General features: G+C 35.4%; 1 protein-coding gene across 1 annotated transcript in view; it reads left to right on the forward strand.

The window, feature by feature from the left end:
* Window positions 1-18,966, forward strand: part of DNAH5 (dynein axonemal heavy chain 5) — a 116,526-nt gene that overhangs the window by 16,227 nt on the left and 81,333 nt on the right. The window contains exons 11-20 of the mRNA XM_058825320.1: window positions 1,459-1,674; window positions 3,906-4,013; window positions 4,698-4,783; window positions 5,549-5,870; window positions 10,898-11,104; window positions 13,181-13,352; window positions 14,749-14,894; window positions 16,973-17,135; window positions 17,619-17,861; window positions 18,727-18,917. Coding sequence (XP_058681303.1) covers window positions 1,459-1,674; window positions 3,906-4,013; window positions 4,698-4,783; window positions 5,549-5,870; window positions 10,898-11,104; window positions 13,181-13,352; window positions 14,749-14,894; window positions 16,973-17,135; window positions 17,619-17,861; window positions 18,727-18,917 — 1,854 coding nt within the window. The remainder of the gene's footprint in view (window positions 1-1,458; window positions 1,675-3,905; window positions 4,014-4,697; window positions 4,784-5,548; window positions 5,871-10,897; window positions 11,105-13,180; window positions 13,353-14,748; window positions 14,895-16,972; window positions 17,136-17,618; window positions 17,862-18,726; window positions 18,918-18,966) is intronic.

An 18,966-nucleotide genomic window follows, 5' to 3' on the forward strand; every position in this document is an offset into this window, starting at 1 on the left:
GCTATACATTTAGAAAGGGCAATTTAGTGAACTGAGACAAATCCAGCTGTTCAGTTGACCTAGACATGTTAGAAAGATAGCCTTTTTTTTTTTTTTTTAATACACTTCTGTAATATTTTTTTAATTTTATTTTCCTTTGTTCTTTTTTTCTCCTAAAGCATAGTATTATAGGATAGCCTGGCTTGGAAGGGTCCTTAGCAGGTATCTAGTTCAACCCTCTGCTCAAAGCCAAAGCAGGGGCAGTATGAGATCAAACTTGGTTTCCCAATCCTTTATCCAGACGTGTCTTGAAGTTCTCCAAGGATGCAAAGATTGCACAGCCTTTTTGGTCATCCTTTTTCGCTGTTTGACTGTCCTTGGGATGAAAGATTCTTTCCTTATATCCAGTCAGAACCTCACCCATTTCAATTTCTGCCCTTTGCTTCTGGGCTTTCTGTCCATGTGTTGCTGTAAACAAGAGCCTGTCTCTCTTTTATAATGTCCCTGTACATATTGGGAGCTTCATATAGGCTTTCTGCATTATTTTTCATTCCCAATTTTCATGCAACATTTTCTATGTGCTGGACTAGAGTTTCATCCTAATACCTCCTGAAGCAACAAATCTTGCCTAATTCTAACATAAATTAGTATAAATTTGTATAACATCTTACCATCAGCAATAAGCACTAAACTCATCTTTTTCTATCAAATTGTCCAGTTGCTGCATGAAAATATGTAGAAAAATTAGGTATTCATTTGACTTTTATTAGTTCCAGAAACTTTCAGAAATTCAATAGATTAAAACATAAAATTTGAATCAGGAATAACATAGCAAAATCTAGACCCTTTGTAATGATGTCTTTAAGTGAGGATATTCATACATAAATGTGATAAAAAGAATTAACATTTTATTATAAAGAGAGCCACTATTGAAAGAAACCATTTCAAGCAAATCTGTTGACTATGTACTTTGACTTTGGGAATAATTTAGGAAGTTTGGAGTAAGGTTTGTGCTTTGTTATGAATTCAGAATGAAAAGTGGATGCTGTTATGGAGCAGCATTAAAACTTCAGGACGTAATTTGTTCTTGAGAGGGATTTTTGAACCTTGACTACTCAGTAAAAATGCTCAGCATGCAAACATTTTCAGTCTCTAGAAACTGGGCTGTCATCTTAGTTATTCAGTAAACACATCAAACCCTACTATGAAACGGATGGAACAGAATTTCATGCTAGCTAAGGATGTATACAAATACATACATGTGCAGTTTGGTCATTTGATGAAGTGTGTAATCCTGTAATGGCATTGACGGGTTAGTTTTCAGAGGCAAATTCTGTTATTCTCTTTGTAGTTTTCATGACTGTTTATTGATGAAACTCCTACTTGCAATCAGATTAGGATAATACCTGTGTAAATTTTGTTCTAATGATAGTACCTTTTGTTATATGCTTGACATTGTTTAAAATTCCTTGTTTTAAGGAGTATCAAAATTATTTCCACAAGATAAAAGAGAATTTGGAAGAAAATCCAACTGAAAGACAATTTGATTTTAGTGAGATGTATATATTTGGAAAATTTGAAGCCTTTCATCGTCGTCTGGTAAAGATAATAGATGTTTTCAATACTATGAGAACCTACTCAGTTCTACAGGAATCTAAGATGGAGGGATTGGAAGGAATGATCACGCAATATCAGGTACACATTAGATTTTGTATATTGTGTCAGTCTAAATTGAACCTTTATGAGAAAATTATGAAAATTGGGGAAGTGTTTATTGACATAAAAATTAACTCTTTAATTGTGCTAAAATTACTGGGTAATAGCAATGTAAATATGTGATTACTGGGGAAATGAGCAGACAAGATGAAAGAGAAGGTGCCAGTGGACATGTGAAAGAAGTATGCTAAAATCAAAGCTGATTGAAAAAAAAGCAACAAAGTGAAAAAAAGCAACTTTGTAACAGGAGTAATGGGAGCATGGTTTTGTGCTATGATCATGAGAAAAAGTGAGATGTTCTACATTTCCATCTCTACAAATGTTGGGCTAGCTGTGAGTGCCCCTTTGTTCATTAGTATTCCTATGCAGTTTTCTTTCTCCTTTTTTTTTTTTTTAGGAGAAGTGTGACTTGAGCAACAAGGAGATCTTTTAAGAATATAAATATGCTAAGTTGCGTTCTTTCCTGCTTTCTCAGATAGCTTTCTTTTCTACCAAATGGAGTCTTTCCTCCTCTTATAGAGCCTGAGTTAGCTTACTTCTTTGTGTAACTTTATTAGTGCAGTATCATAATTATGGTGCCTGTAAATACTGAAATAAATCAGAAGGTTTCAATGTGTGGACTTTATAGACAGGTTTTTGAGATCACATATGATTCAGTGGCTGTACAGGTAAATATGTAATTCTAGTTTGTTTTACTCTGTTCTTTGCCTTTTTGTTATGGTCAGGAGTCAATCAGTTTGCTTTAGTGAAATAAGTGCAGTGTAAAATGTGGCTATTCCATGGTCCTTCCTGGTTTGATTTGCTCCCTCTGTAGTCTGGGGGTTTGATTCCTTGAATACATCCTTCACAGTAGCCAGTTTTCTGCTTTGTTCTATTCTATAGTCTTCTGAGAATTGGCCAGGGCACAGCTGTAAGGATAGCTTAGTCCAAGACTCTTCCATGTGGGCAGGACAGGTGTGGACAGCTCTAAATTTTGTTTCCAAGAGCTGCTCTCCAAAGCTGTACCACCAGGATTTTCAGCAACACAGGTGGCTGAGAATTTTCAGATCATGCCAATGAAGGCAGTCTTTTGGTAGGCTGGAACATAGGAATCTAATTTGTTTGGGGCATTTGTGTCTGAAAAGCTGCCTGTGACCATCAGCCCATGCCATGATGCAAATTTTATAAGGATGCACCTCGTTACCCATTGCAGCACCCAAGTCCTTAAACAAGAACTTTGTGTGAGACCCAGCTCAAGTCAACTGTGTCAGGATGAAGAATGCTTAGGTAAAAAATGTTATGTGGAAAGTTCTGCCTAGGTTGTATAAAGGGCAGGAAGTTGATCACACTCCTTTTTAAAGTGGCAAAACTGAGGTACTGAAGTATTTGACGTGGACCATAGCTATAGTTAGTACGTGACTGATTATATGTCTTAAAATTTTTTTACAATAGGAGTTAACTATTTTGCTGTTCTTTATGCTTTAACACTTAGTCCCTATCTAGGATTTGCTTGTTGTTCAAGGAAAAGATGGAATTTTTATTCACAGCAATGCAATGAAACTGAATTTCAGTTGACTTACCACAAAATTATGCAAGTCAGCTGAGCTGGAAATATGCTGAGTTTCATAGTTATATTGTGGTAAACTACTAGGATGTTGAACAGTAGTTTATCATAAGAAATCCTTTATTTGTGTGTACACCTCAAGGGAGGTGCTGATTAAGATATACTTACATGTGTGTAGACAGCAGCTGTGTAACAGAAGCCGGGAATATAAAGTTGCGGGCTGGTGATGTGCTGCATCTCAGTGTCCTTTTTTAATAATTTATTTATATATGGAATCAGCTTTTTAAAGGACACGGAAAATAATGATGTGAAAATATTTTTCTCTGTTGAACTTTAAGTTTTTTATAGAAATGTACTTCTGCATGACAGAATGTTTAATGAGTAAAAAATGTATTTGATGGAAAGCAAGTCTGAATTTTCTGTCAGTTCTAATTGACTTAAAGCAGAAATAAATAATGCAAATGAAATTTGAGTAGATATTACACCAACTTGATTCCTGCAAATATTTCTTTTAAGGGGTTTGCTTATATTGCTCAGGAAGTACAGGGAGCTATTAGCAAAGGTAAAATGTGAACGTGCACAGCCTGTTGTGCTAAATGTTTGGTGTGGTAAGTCTTTCACGAGACATTTTTTGGTAATAATTTTCTTTTTCTGTGAAATTGTTTAGAGCATTGTTGACAACATGAAGAATAAGCATTATGATTTCTTGGATCAGCGGAAGACTGATTTTGACCAAGACTATGAAGAGTTTTGCAGAGACATAAATGATCTTCATGTAGGTTTTATGATACAATGATACAAAATTAATTTAATTTATTATTATCTGCTCTGAGTTACCACAAAAAATATGCAAATGTCAAAGTTTGTACTGTGAAATTGAAAAGTTATTCCAATATGTTTCCACTTTGAAGCTTACATTTACTATCTTTCAGACTAGTTTAATGGAATGGGTCATTGAGGGCCTCCAACAAAAGGATTTTTCATTACTGTATGCTAGCAAGAATAACAAAAATGGTGATTTCATTGAGTGAATAGGAGCGTAGTACAAATAAGTCAGATAATTAACTTTCCAATAGTTCTGAAATCACAAGCTGGGGAAATGAAAGGGTATATGCAGAAGAAAAAAAAAGAAAAAGCTTGTCTTGCTTTGGTTGCCAGAGAGGTAAGCAAGCATTCTTTGAGGCCTTTCAACATGGTGAAATATTGGAGGGTACAGAAGCTTTTGCTGGTTGCAGAGCCACAGAGGGAACTTGGAAAGAAAATGCCTTGCAAGTTGGCTGTGTTTTGTTTAATTATTGTGGGAAGAAACAAAGGGAAAAATAATACTTATTGAGATTAGTTTCACATAAACAAATTATCTTCTAATATATTGCGTGTTAAACCCTGTCAAATAATACTTGACATATTTGATGTGTGTTTTGGGTACTTATCTGATGTAGAATTATTTACTCTTCTTCAGGATCAATTAAGGAAGTTCATGGACATCACCTTTGAAAGTATTCTGAACACTGAAAGGGCACTGAGTACATTGCAGAAATTTGAAAGGTAGTATGTCCTATTTAGATTGCTGAAACTCTGCCAGGCAATGGAAATAAAACATTGAGGATGGTGGAAAGGGCAGGGGGGAGGGAGAGAAAAGCAGGAGGCATTTTCTTAAATACAAACAAAACCAAAATCAACCTCTTTGCTCTCCACTGTTCAGCCCTGTTAAGAGTTGTCTTAGTAGCTTGAATGAATAAAAGCCATATTTTTTGTATCAGAAACTGCAAAATATAAGTGGACTTTGAACTTCATCTTTCAAAATTAGCTTAAGTACAGGAAAACTTTGTTTGTTGGCATATTTCCCTTTGCTTTGTGCTTGAACAATGGCATTAAATTTATTACCACAATGCAGTTAGAAGAGAGCAAAATGTTTTTATTAAGAAACAGCAAAATTTGTCTTTATAAATTAACATTGTTGCAAAACAGCCTCACTCTTTATTCTGTCAGTTTTTGTATTATAATCTGTTTAATAGAATAGACAGCTAGTGGTGAATTGGTTACAGTTTGCTGCACATAATTTCAGCCCAGTGTTTGAAAACAGTGACAAAACAGAAAATGTGTAGGCTTACTTGGAAACTTTTATCATCGGATCTAAATCTTTGTTGCTTGGATTCAGGTTGTGACAGCATTTGTTCAAGCTGAAAACTCTGCTGCCAAAGTAGTTATTTTCTAAAGCATGCAAGGGAATCTGGAACAACTGTTTTCCAACAATGCATTAGGAGTATTTCAGAAGTGTTGAAGGAGTTTTTTCATTATTTTTCTAAGCAGATTGCAAATCCCGAACCTTGGCATTGATGAAAAGTATCAGAAAATATTTCAAAACTATGGCCATGACATCGAAACCATCTGTAAGATCTACACTAGGCACAAGAAGAACCCTCCACTGGCTCGTAATCTGCCTCCAATAGCTGGCAAGATCTTGTGGGCACGTCACCTGTTCCATAGGATCAAGGAGCCCATGGAGACTTTCCAGAGACATCCAGCAGTTCTACAAACACCAGATGGCAAGAGCATAATCCGCAATTACAACAAAGTAGCAAAAGTTCTTATGAAATTTGAGGTCATCTACCACAGGGAATGGCTTCAGCGGGTAAGCCAGCTGATTTTGATTAAGGTATTCCTTAAATTAAAAAAAAAAAAAGGTGTTATCCCTGGTTAGTAGCAGTAGTGAGGTATGCTTAATCTGATTTATGATGACTATCAAGTGAGGGATGGAATAAGAAAAGTTATTTAACAAGAAAGTGTTCCTGTTAAAAAAAATAGGGCCTCTAGTACCTGTAGCTGATTTTAGGAACAACTGAAAGACCTTTCATTATAACTAAGAAGTTAGAAAAAAATCATATAATGAATGTCCAGTGGTAGGCTTAGCTGCCCCTCTGTCTCTGCCACATTCTTCTGACTGGTGCAAGATCATCATGTCTGGGGAGAGGAGTTTTGTCAGCTGGTTGGCCAAAAGTGAAAGCAGAAACAGAGGTTTTCTCTGCCCTGGATAGAATGAATTTTGAGTGATGATCTATGGGTACAATCTGTAAATGTACATGTAAAAAGCATCCAGTCTGAACAGATAATAGCATACTCAGTGCACAAGTGGGCTTTGAGCCAATTGTGGGTTAAACCTAATAGGCAACTAAGCATCACATGAATGGTTATTCACTTCCCCCCCATGCTCCTCCGGTGAGACAGGGAAGAGGAAAGGGAAAGCAAACGCAAGAAAACTTGTGGGTCAAGGTAAGTTGTTTACTTAGTGAAAGAGAAATGGAGAAAGAAAGGGGAAAAAAAGGGCTGCAGAGGCAATTTCTCACCATCTTCCAGTCAAACAATGTCTAACCAATTCCAGAGCAGAGGGTGGCTAACCCCTTCAGTGCCTGCCTTTCCATTTCTACTGCTGAGCATGATGTTACATGGAAAGGAATATCCCTTTGCTTATTTTGTAACATCCTTTTGTGATTTCATGACATCTGCCTGGTTTTGTCCCCTCACAGCCTCTTTTGCACCCTTCATCCCCACTCCCAACCCCCAACCTATTCGCTGTGCGGACAGAGTGAGAACAAGAGAAGGCCTTGATGCTGTGCCAGCACTGCTCAACTGAACCATCCGTGTGTTATCAGCTTTGTTTTGATAACAAATCTGATGACACCACATAAGCTGCTATGAAGGAAATTAAATGCCAACAGAGAAAATTAACCCAATCAGAACCAGTACAAAGTAATTTCATTTCCTACTGACAGTTTTGGGATACGTATATGTGGGGGAAGGGGCAGGTGAGGCCTTGCCCTGGCAATGCAGTGTACTTTACCTCTAGAGCCTGTGTCCCAGCCCTGCAGTGGCTGCAATCCCTGGCACACCAGAGGCACTGATCCACACCCACCTCTGGAGCCCCTAACCCAGCTCCTGAGTGGCCAAATGACTGGAAGCCCCACCCAGGGGAAGGGCCCAGGAAGGCCGAGGGGCATTTAAAGCTGAATATGAGGCTACCTGGTGTCTTGACTCTACCTTCTCTTGGAATTTCTATCTGAACACTGCTGGAGTTGATGGCTACATGTGTGCTATTCTATATATTTTTTGTCTTTCTTTATCTTTTTTCTACTTCCCTCTTGGAATTTTTGGAGTAACTTAAAATCGAGTGGGCTTAGAGTTTGCGAAGTGGGATGGGCCAAGTTAATGCTTTGAGAAGTGTTTTATGTTGACTGAATATGGTATTTCTGTGATTTTCTAAAGTTGCCAGTAAGGTCTTTTTTGCTGTTTTGATCTCTTGAGAATATCTGGTTGTTGTTTCTCCCATATGTGTAACTCTGGGTATATGAACAACCATAAGCCCTTTTTAGATGTCTTGTTGAATGAGTTGTTTGGGGCCTTACAGGCAGAACACTTTGTAGCCTGAATATTCTTCATAGAGCATGGTTTACCTTAAATTCTAAATCTCCTTTGACTCATTTTACTCTCTTGGGTTTTGTACATAGAACCTCTGACTACCTTTATATTATCAGATGGCTTCTGCAGGGGCTACTTTAAGGCCTTGAAATCTCTGCAAGTTCCTACTATTGTTTTGGCATATTTTTTCACCTCCAGTTTCTTTGTTGCCTTGTAATAGAGCATCTTATAGAAAAAATGGCCTTCAGCCTTGCAAAGCTGAAAAAGAAGGATCATAATCTCCAGACTGTGGTTTTGAAGGTAGTGTGACACCTGTCAATGCATTTATCTGTTGTTTTTGGACCTCAGGCCTAGCTTTTGTACACTGTGAAAATTTGTGGTGCTGATAAACATCAATCTTCTCAAACCTAGTATTAGACCAGATCTGGGACCAGAGGTACCAGCTGCCTTTTCTCCAGTCTGAATATATAAGGTTTCCCTGGTCCTTCCATTTCATGCTTGCATTTGACATGTGGTGTGAAATGTAGTTGAAAGAGTCACCAGATTTGATTGTCTGATACTGCAAGTGGGAATTTTTTTTTGTCAATTTGGTATAGTAAACCAGGGGAAATTATTGCAATATTAGAGTACATAAAATATGCTGTATTGAGACTTAGTGCTGAATATATATTATTGATGATTAATCTGGAATTGAGTGCAGGCTGGGAATCAAGGAACCTGAACAGTAGTACCTCAATTGTTGTTTCATTATACATTATGGCTCAGGAACATCATATCCTAAATTGCCACCGTTAACCTGCATATATAGTTGGTCCTGCTTCCAGGCAGGACCTCTGCTCTTGTACTTAGAAAGGTCTTTAATGCTTATTTTGCTAGCATAGGAAGTTCATATGTTTTCGTCTGCTCTTGACAGAGAGCTGGTGCATATCCCTCATATTTTATGGAGTGAATTGTAGTGCTTCAGGAAATCTTCTGCATTTTAGTGTTTCTATCTTGGACTCAGTTTCTTTTTTGATTCCAGTACTGAGCTGGAATCATTCAAAGTATACTGATGATAGTTTTCACTGCCTTGCCTCATCTATAAAGACTGAGGAGAATGTATGATTCCTGTGGGGCTACATCATTCATTAGATAATCTAGTGATCAGATTTTCTGACATGTACTGTGCCTTGATGGAGCAGTCAAGTACATTTGCCTTTCATCTTTTCTGAAATAACTATAACATCCCAGGCATCTCCCCTGAAGTAGTGCCTTCCTTTGTGAGGTCCAAATCATCTGAGTTCTGATTCTAATCTGTTCTAATCTGTTGTTACCTGTCTGTTTTCTCCTATAGCAGTCAAATCACACTTGGCAGCTATATAAACTTCCTGAGCCTTCTCCAACTTTATACTCATTAGGTGGGAAAAAAGAGAGGTGGATTTGAACAAAATTTCCTGTTTGGAACGTACATACAGGAATTGAAAAGACATGAAAAGTGTATTCACATTAACATACATGCGCTAGTCTACCAGGTACGGCAAAAAAAAATGTGAATACTGCTCCGTAGTCTCTTCTTTCAGGCAAGAATGCACACGGGTGTGGACGTGAGCGCCACAGAACACAAGGTGGAGCTCCTGCTCTACTCCTGAACTAAAGAAAAACGCGAGAGGGGCGAGGGTGCTGTGGGGAATACAAATCCAACACAAATAGGGCTCCAGCTCCTGCTGCTTGTTATTCTTCTGTACAGTATAAATGTTAAGCTTAGTGTCACTCTCTGAGATTTCTGAACATTTTTGCCCCTATTTTTCCTACTTGTTAATGGATGGTTAGCATCATGTTAATCCAAGGTGTTTGTTTTGTTTTGTTGTTTTTTTTTTTTTTTTTTTTTTTTTCTATAGCAAATGATGTTCTACTTGGACATATTAAAATAATAAATTACCTGGAATTGTTAAAGTTACTGTAATTATTTGGCAGTGTAAAATTTCTGCCTTCAATGTACCCCTTATTTCCATTGCCATTTTCTGTTACCTTAACAATGAAAACTGCTTGAGAAGAAAATTATAAACAGCAGAAGAAGACTTGAGAGTGGGAATAATGAGTATGAAGCTCAAAAATGAGTACAGTAAGATTTGCTGTTGAACTTTACAGAAAGAAAAACAGCTTCTCTTTAATGCCATTGAGCTTTTTTTTCTTGGAAGACTGATGATAGTGGATAGAGCATGACATTTACATTCACAAAAATTGATTAGATTATTTCTTGAAAAATGCTGTGTAAAATGTCTTGATAGTACATAATATTGCTGAAGCAAGCAGTATGCTCCTCTATATTTTAGACATTGAAAGGTTGTGCAAATTTTCTGTGTTTCACAAAAAAAGAAAAAAAGTGCCCTGAAAGATATCAATGGGTTCTGAAACTGTGGCATAGAAATAAGCTCCATCTCAATGTAATGTGATACATGAAATTTGAGGAGTGAATAAAGAACAGTAAAGTTACGTCAGCCAAGGACAACTGGAAAATAAGAATAGCAGCAAAATTTTTAATGTAGGAAAAATTTGCCTGCCTAAGGCAGGATTGTTTTTTGGTGTCAGCCAAATTTTCTGTGTGTGGTGATCTAAGGAATGCTGTCCTTTGTAATCATATAGAGAACAAATGGTCTTCTAATATTTAAATAAGGCAGTTAAATCAATTGTGTGATTATACTTTGCTTTTAAGAATTAAAAAAAAATGTATAATAAGCATTGATTTTAGTATTTTAAAAGATTTGCCCTGGTGTTGGTTATAATTATCAGTAGCATTATGCTTGGTATATCTATTAGCTATTGGAAAACAAGTGAAAGGAGAAATGGGGATAGGTTGATTCAAATGATATGTGAAGAGGTTATTCAAGAATACTTTAATTCATTGAGGAAGTTATGTGCAGCCTTATTGCAGAATATGCAGTAAGTTCTAAGGAGATGAGGGTTAAGATTTAAGATGGATGAAGCAAGAAAATCCATGGCTCTGATTTGATTTTCTACTGTGGAATGCAGCTTATAACATCCAAGACTCAACATAAGAATATCTGTTAGATAAATAGCAGTTTGATTATTAAGCATTTGAGTCCATAGATATCGTGTTAATAAATTTTGGTTTTGTATTCGTATAATGTATCAATCTTTGTCAGCACTACTTGATTTTAGTATCTTCAAAAGTGATATTTATATGCAAACCAAAGTATTTTGTTGTAGTGGCTTTTCTGATCACAATGATGACTTTATTTCCTGCAGATTGAACTAACTAAAAGAGGACTTCAAGCAACTCTCTTGGTAAAAGCTCCAGAAACAGGAGAATTATTTGTGAATTTTGACCCTCAAATATTAACTTTAATCAGAGAAACAGACTGCATGGCTCGCATGTGCCTTGAAATTCCACCATTTGCAAGTGTTATTCAACAGCAGAGAGGCTGGTACAAGAAGGTTGCCAACAATTTGCACGTGGGTTTACATTAGTTATTTTATGTATGTGTGCTGTACATTAAGATGGCTGGCTTCTATACATATGGAAGAGGATGAATGACGATCGACAATTATGCACTAAGAAAGAATCTGCAAATCTATTTTCTTATTTGTATGATTGTCTTGAGGCACCTAAAAATGTTCTTGGCTTTATGTTTTCTGTGAAGTTACTTCTCTGATACTTGGGTTTGGGGAAGCTCTGCAGAGTCTGGGGCAGAGATGAGAATGGGGAGGAAAGGAAGGTTACAAAATGCCTTGTGCTGTTGCTTGCTTTCTAAATGAGAAGCAATTTATCTCTTATCCAACAATGAAGTCAACAGTGGTCCGCATTTGTTTTGAGAGAATACCTGAGAGGGAGGAATAAGTGGTCCACTTTTTAAAAGTGTAAAACATGCAGCAAGCAGCAGCCTTTTTTGTGTTTTTCTGGCACTGGTGTTCTACACAGATGTCTGTTGAACAGTTTAAAAAGAAGTGAAACTTCCCTTTCTCTGTCTTTTAAGTCTTTCATCTGCCTATGAACAGACAAGATTCTCAGTGACTCAAGATGGGAATTCAAAAATAGATGTCCAGAAACCTATAGCTTTATAAGTTTATAGTAGTCAAATGACTTTTTTTTTTATAGTAGTCAAAGGACTACTTAAAAAAAAAAACAAAACAACAAAGTAATCAAGACTTTATGACTTTAAGTTGTAATGTTGTTGCCAAACATGTGAAACCAAATCAATGGGTTAAAGAGGTATTAGAAAGAAAATAGTATAATATAGTTTTGGTCAGGCTGATCTTATTAGAATTACTGGAAAGTTCACCTAGAAAGTCTTCCTTGGGCTTTTTGTCTTCTGTAACACTCATTTACCAACTGAAATTTGCAAGATTTTTCTGTTATGTGGTTTAAACCCAGTAGGCAACCAAATGTCACACAGCTGCTCCTTTACTCCCCTCCTTGGAATGAGGGAGAGAATATGAAGGCTAAAATATAAAACATGTGAGTAGAGATAAAGACAATTTAATAGGGAAGGCAAGAGGTGCATGCACAAGGGAAAAAAATAAGGAATTAATCTATTAAAACTAGGCAGTATCACAGCTGCTTAGGAAGACAAACACCATAGCTCTGAGTGTCCCCCTCCCTCCTTCTTCTCCCAGCTTTCATTTTCAAGCATGATGTCATAGGTATGGGATCCCATTAATCAATGGGGTCCTGGCCACATTCTTTCCCAGTGTTTTGTGTGTCCCTGTTAGCGTTCAAAAACACATAATCACGGAGCGATTATATGCGGTGCTTTTTATTAAGAGCTCTGGGAATCGGGGTATATTCAACCCAAATCTGATTCCGACCATACATCCAAAATGATCATGTTTTATACTCTATCGTTACATAACTTTCATGTTAATTATTAAACTTATATTGTTCTATTGTATACATAAATTTAGCCCCTCTCTGAATTTCCAACATAGTTTCTCACTATTCTTCTTATGGTTATATAATAATTACATTTAATTACTAAACAATCATCACATCTAACAATTATATAATTTATCATACTGCTTACGCAGGTGCAGTTGATCTGGGAAAGCACAAAGCCTAACATTTTAGATTCTATCTTTAACTTTTTCCAGGGTTCCACTATCATACCCAGTCACCAGCAGAGTAGCGCAAGAAGCAGAAAAGGACTCAATGCTGTACAAACGCTGTTTAGCAATACCCCAAATATCAGTGTGTTAATAGCACAGTTGTGGTCACAAATCTAAAACATGGCATCATGTGAGTCGTTGAGAAAGAAATTAACTCCATCACGGCACCAGTGCAATCAAGTATTGGTTTCTGTGTGAAGTAGTGCTTTACACAGAGCAACAAATATATGTAGGGATATAAAGAGCAACAAATTGTGAACTTACACCAAAAATAATGAAAACCTTTCCCACACAATTAATTATAACTTCTTAAGAATTTCAGAAATGTGCATACAGATGAGTCTTCTTAGTTTAAGTAATAAATGTGTGTACATGAAGAGGTTCAAATCAGTGTATATTAACTAATATTTTCATTATTTATTTCAGGTGATGTTGGCAGAATACAAAAGAATTAAACTGAAAATACAACACCCTTTTGAACAACTGATGGCTCCTCGATTAGTAATTGTAGATGATGCTATCCAGCCAGGTCTAATGTTATTGAGTTGGACATCCTTGAATATTGAGAAATACATTAATACAGTTTTTTCTAAGCTAGGTAGGTTACTTGTCTCCTTCCATTAACTTCTGGTTATTTGTTCTATACATATGCAAGTTATATTATGAGATTACAGTTCTCTACATGATTTGCACTTAATTGGTTTATATATAAAAGATATCAGAATTTTAACCTGTCCTGTATTTCATGAAACATTTGTTTTATAACACCACCTTCTTTTTGTCTTGTATGTTCATCAAATATTTACTAATGTGTATGTTAGACAGTTGGGATTACACCAAACATAAAGTATGGTGCAAAAGGCTCAGTGTACTCTGAATTTAAAGAGTGATATCTACTTTTTAAAAGAGCTCCTAGGTTTCAGACTTTTCCTAGTCCTGCTATTTGTTTCTATAATGTACAAAACAACTTCTCAAGGAATAAAACCCTGACTCAGTTGGCACTGTCATTGCTCAATAGCATTTCATATTAATTTTTTTTAAACATCAATCTCTTTAAAACTAGTGCACACGCATCTTGGACAACAGCTTTAGAAAACAGATGAGCTTGTAGTGTTTTCAAAATATTATCACAAGGTTGTACTGAGATGTGTTTTTTTTCTGAAGATAGCAAATTCCTTTTTCTTCAGCCTAATTAATACAGCAAACAACTTTTGTTTCTTGAAATTGCATAAGTAGTTATAGTGGAAATTTTCTTCATTTGAAATGGCAGATTAAAGTGCAATTTGGAAGCTAGCCTGACATTATGCTCAATTTAATTTTGAATAATAAAAGTAATTTGAGTCTGGATCAGGCACCTTGCTGCTATTTCAGCTTCAGCATTGAGAGCAGATTGCTATTAAACTTTTAAAATTCTAGTGATTGTTTTCTGTTAACTATTGTTAGCTATTTGGCCTCTAACATTTGTTTGAAGCATAGAGATTTTATTTGCTGAAAGTTACTTTTTGTAGTAGATTCTCTAAGTTGCAACTTGTTCAAGCTATAGGAGAAGATGAAACATTGTTGGCACTCAATTAAATGTTTATGTCTTCATGTTTGAAAAACATATACTTTAAGTTAATCTTATAACATTTATAATACATACTGTATTTTATGTAAAAAGCTATGCCATATATATTTTTACAATAGTTTATATTTATACATTATTATAGTTATTTTTAGCACGTAGATAACATATGCTAGGTAAGTATCTGTTATGCAAAAAGTTAATTATGGTTCTTGGGGTGAAGCTTGCCATAAAAGTTTAGATGTGTGGAGTAAATTGGTTAAGATGCAGAATTCATATACAGTTGAATATGATAGTTTGTCAAGGTAAAATAATACTCTGGATTGTTTGGCACTCTTGTTTGTTGAGGTAAAGCAACACTGAGCAACTCTGCAAAGGCCATTAATTCAAACGTTTAAGCTTGTCTTGAATGTTCTGTTTTCTTCAAAAGCTGGGCTGGAGTTATTGCTTGATCAAGTGAATAACTTGGTTGAATTTCGTATTGATGCTGTCCTTCGAGAAATGAATAGAGTGCCACTCTGTATATTGCCAGAAGATGAACCACAGAGCTGTGAGGAATTTCTTCAAAAGACTAAGGTTAGTAAATAAAAGTTTCATGAAGAAGAGATTGATGATTTTGAGTTTAGATATTTTTCTTTTTTATGAGATAGAAAACCTCTGAATGCAGAATTAATGAAGCATACATGGGATACAATGGAAATGGGATACAATGGAAATCCCCACTTGCTTGGCTGGGATCTTAAAAAAGAACAAAAGTACCAAATGCAAATAGATCTGAGCTGAGATGTTCTATTCTGTTTTTAATGTCAAGCCAGATAGTGTATAATATTTCTTTTATGCCTTCATATCATTCAAAAATTTTAATTTTACCTCTATCATAGTATCTTTTTTTTTTTTTTTTTTTTTTTTTTGTCATTATTCCTGTTTAAATAAGGGAATTCTCCAGCAATTGCCTGAGGAGAGTAAATACTATGGAAAGGATTGTGTAATGAGTATCTCAAACTCTCCTGAGTGGGTAATGGGATGTGGAAAATATACGCAGGAGTACCTGGGTGAGGGTGTTCTGGGAAAACATCCTTCCTTCACCCCATCAAAATACTATTATGTTGAGGGTAATTAACTATAAACATATATATTGTTGGTTAGAAAACTGATTAAGGTCATTATTATGTCAAAAGAATTTTGTGAGGCAGTAGTAAGGTATCGTGTTTTAGTTTGTAATGTCTAATGTGTTTTCTTCTGAAATAAAATTTGGTTGTTTAAGAAAGACTGTAGTAAATCAAGTACATTATCCCCATTCCTTTTCTCTTGTAGTAATAACTATTACAAATCAAATTTTTGATTGTTTTAGTGTTTTTAACTCTTTGGCCTTTGTAACAACTCACCTTGTTGTTAAATGCAGAGTAAAACTTTAAATAATATTATATGGAATTAGTAGCAGTTTGTCAGCCTCACAATACATAGTTGTTTTTCCTGCTGCTACCTTCCTGACTGGGCAGGTATTAAAATGTATATTCAGTAAGGTAAAAATATGTGAGAGCAAGCACAAAATCTTCTCTGAACACTAGGGTAACTTGAAAACTTGAACTGCTACATGGCAATTACACACACACAGCAATTACAATGGCCAATTGAGTTGAGTTAGCAGAGTAAGTGGTATAAGAACCCCAGTTATGTGTACAATGAAAATAGTAACAGTTTGTAAGCTTACTGTAATTTTTAATTAGAGGGGACTAGAAATAACTTTTGCCACCTAACAGGTGTCTTTAAGTTTCTAAAGTAATTGCTGCAGCAAAAATAATTATCCAGAAGAAAAATCCCAGAGTACTTTGTTTAGTGTTGCTGTAATATTACAAGTCATATCTGCCTTCTCTCTCAACTCAACATAACCATTAGGAAGCCCAAAGATTATCCTAAAATTTGGAAATGTCTGAATATTTCCAATTATTGATTTTTAATTAAACAAAGGTGGTCATGTTTGTTTAAGCTGAGTGAAATATAAGAGACCAAAGAAGTAAAATATGAAAAGGCTATTGCTGATAAAAAGTATAGTTAGCTGAAGCAAACTTGATTGATTTTATTATAAGTATGGGATAAAAAACATGCACAGTACTGTAATAATTTCTCAATTTTATTTAATCTCATTCTTTGATTTCTTCTCTCTCTAGTTCATAATTTTAGTGTTTGTTTTAATAATAAATACATCTTGTGTAGCTTTTATCTCCTTTTTAGCTGTAAATGGGAAATACGATTGGCTAATACTCATCATGGCACTGCCAATTAATGTAAACTGACAATGATTAAAAGAAGTGTTAAATCTCCAACATTGGAAAGTTAAGAAAATTAAGAAGCTATTGCTTTTGGGACCCTTTTAGTGAAACTAGCCATTATAAAGATTGATTCATGATATCAAGTAATGAATCCTGTGATTTGAGAAAGAAGCCAAAACAATATTGAAAGACATTTATAATGCCTTGTTGATCTATCATTGATCTTGTGTTTTGGAACAAACCAATTTATAATTAATGTTGTATATAGATCTGTTTTTTCACAAATCTTAGGCCTTGACATTTGTGTTAATAAAGGCTGCTGTGACTGTGAAATTGACGTGAGAATTGTGACAATAAGTGCATTTTGTTTTGGTTTGATAACAGGAGCTCTGTATAAAAGGTTCTCAAACTTTACGCTTGAAAAGCTCACTGGTGGAAGCTGCTGCTAATGATCTGATAAACATGTTGCTTGACACTGAGGAGCACATCAGTAAAGAAGGTGAGAAGTCAATTGTACCCAGTGGTGAAAAAAAGGACAAAAATACAGGTAAAAATTATGTATTGTATTCCTTGGTGTTTGTTTCTTTTTCATGCTGATAATTTTTGTTGGGTAAATTGTAACTTATGTGATTGAAGTACTGAATAGCATCTAATGTCTAAAGACTTTTCTTTGAATTTGCCTGGAAAATGAATAATCTAGCAATCATTTGTCATCTGCAGACAAGGTCAGTATTATTTATCTAACTTGGACGTTGAAAGGTTCATGCCATAGAACTACTTAGTAGCCTTGGTTAATTGCTGGACTTTCTAGAGAAAGAGAATAAGAAATAATATCTAAATTTTGATTATAATCGTACCAGTTTGTACTGAATAAGGCAGATAGGAATAGGCCTGTTACACTGGGGTGCAGATTGCAAATGAATAATTCTGCTCTTTCTTAAAATTATTTCAGACACCTGTGGAGGAGTTGCATTATGGTATTTTCAAGTCCCTTATGTACATTTAACTAACTGCATTTATGATGTTTTAGCAACAGAAGAGGAAAGAAGATCAAAAAGCTTGACTTCCTCACAAAATTCCAGTGAGATGTGGGCTGGCCTGTCTCCTACAGCAAAGAGGAAGAGAATGGATTTAGAAAAGTTAGAGGAAGAAGCCAATGAACTGCTTTCTTACTTCAGTGATCGTAACATTGATGCCCTTTTGAAAGTCATTCGACACACTCTGGAGAGCATCCGCAAGCGCATTCATGCATCTTCCTCCATCAACTTCTTAGGTGGTTGCCTTGCAGTGCATTGCTCTTTAGGCTATATAAAGAAAAATGTAACTGTAATACCCCATAACTGTATAAATAAGAATTGCAAGTGTAAAAAAGGGGAAAACAAAGGAATTTTGAATAAGATGTCTTGTTAAGTTACAGATACATTGTGTATTTCCAAAGTTTTTTTTTTCTTGTGAGATTAAGAAAGTGTCATTACAATGCTGTTTCTCTTACAACTCACTGTACTATTCTGAAGTATTATATTTGGAGCTAGACTTGTTAAGTTACCACTTAAAAGTTATCAATTATTAACCTGACAAATTAAGACCTTGATAACTTGACAAGATCTGTTTGACCTTACTTTTTACATAAAACTGTGTAAAAAAAAATAGAGAGGTCTTTTTTCTCTTACTAATTGCCTTCAGATATTTCCATGCATGGTGATAGAACACTTTTGAAGTGTTTATTGTTGCATGCCTTTAAGAAATGAAGATAAGGGCAGTTGACTTTGGTCTCTACAGTTTATAAGGCATACAATAGTATGAGATTCTAAGGAGGTTCTGTGCCCAATTTAATATGCTTACTGGGAGTACCAGCCAGATATCAAAATTGTGTGCTAAACAGAATTTAGCTTTACAGAGCAAGTTGAAGAGGAGTTTCATGGAGAAAAATAGCTTTGCACTTACTTATGCTGCTGTGGAGTTTTGCAGTACATCTTATAAATTACTCAGGAATTCTTTTTCCCTTCAGAAATTACACTCAGTACTCTACATTAAGAGATATATTTATTGGTTTGTATCAAAACAATGCCTAGTGTGATGTCTTGAAAAAAATATGAACAGCCTTTTGTTTTTGTCTCCTGTTTTTGTCTTTTATTTAGAAAATCACAGTATGTCTAAGAAGAAAAAAGGTGCTTATCCTATAATTAGGACTAATATTAACCTATCTATCCCTACTATCATCATGACACCCTCTTTGGATGAGGTACAGCAGACACTTAATAAAGCTGTAGATAGTATTGTGAAAGTAATGAAAGGAGTTCAACATTGGAGTAAGGAGAGAATATCCAAGGTTGGTTGGTGTCTTTAACAGCCTAACTTAGAACTAATGGTGTGAAACT

This window comes from Ammospiza caudacuta, chromosome 1 (assembly GCF_027887145.1).
Source record: "Ammospiza caudacuta isolate bAmmCau1 chromosome 1, bAmmCau1.pri, whole genome shotgun sequence".
NCBI classification, from domain to species: Eukaryota; Metazoa; Chordata; class Aves; order Passeriformes; family Passerellidae; genus Ammospiza; species Ammospiza caudacuta.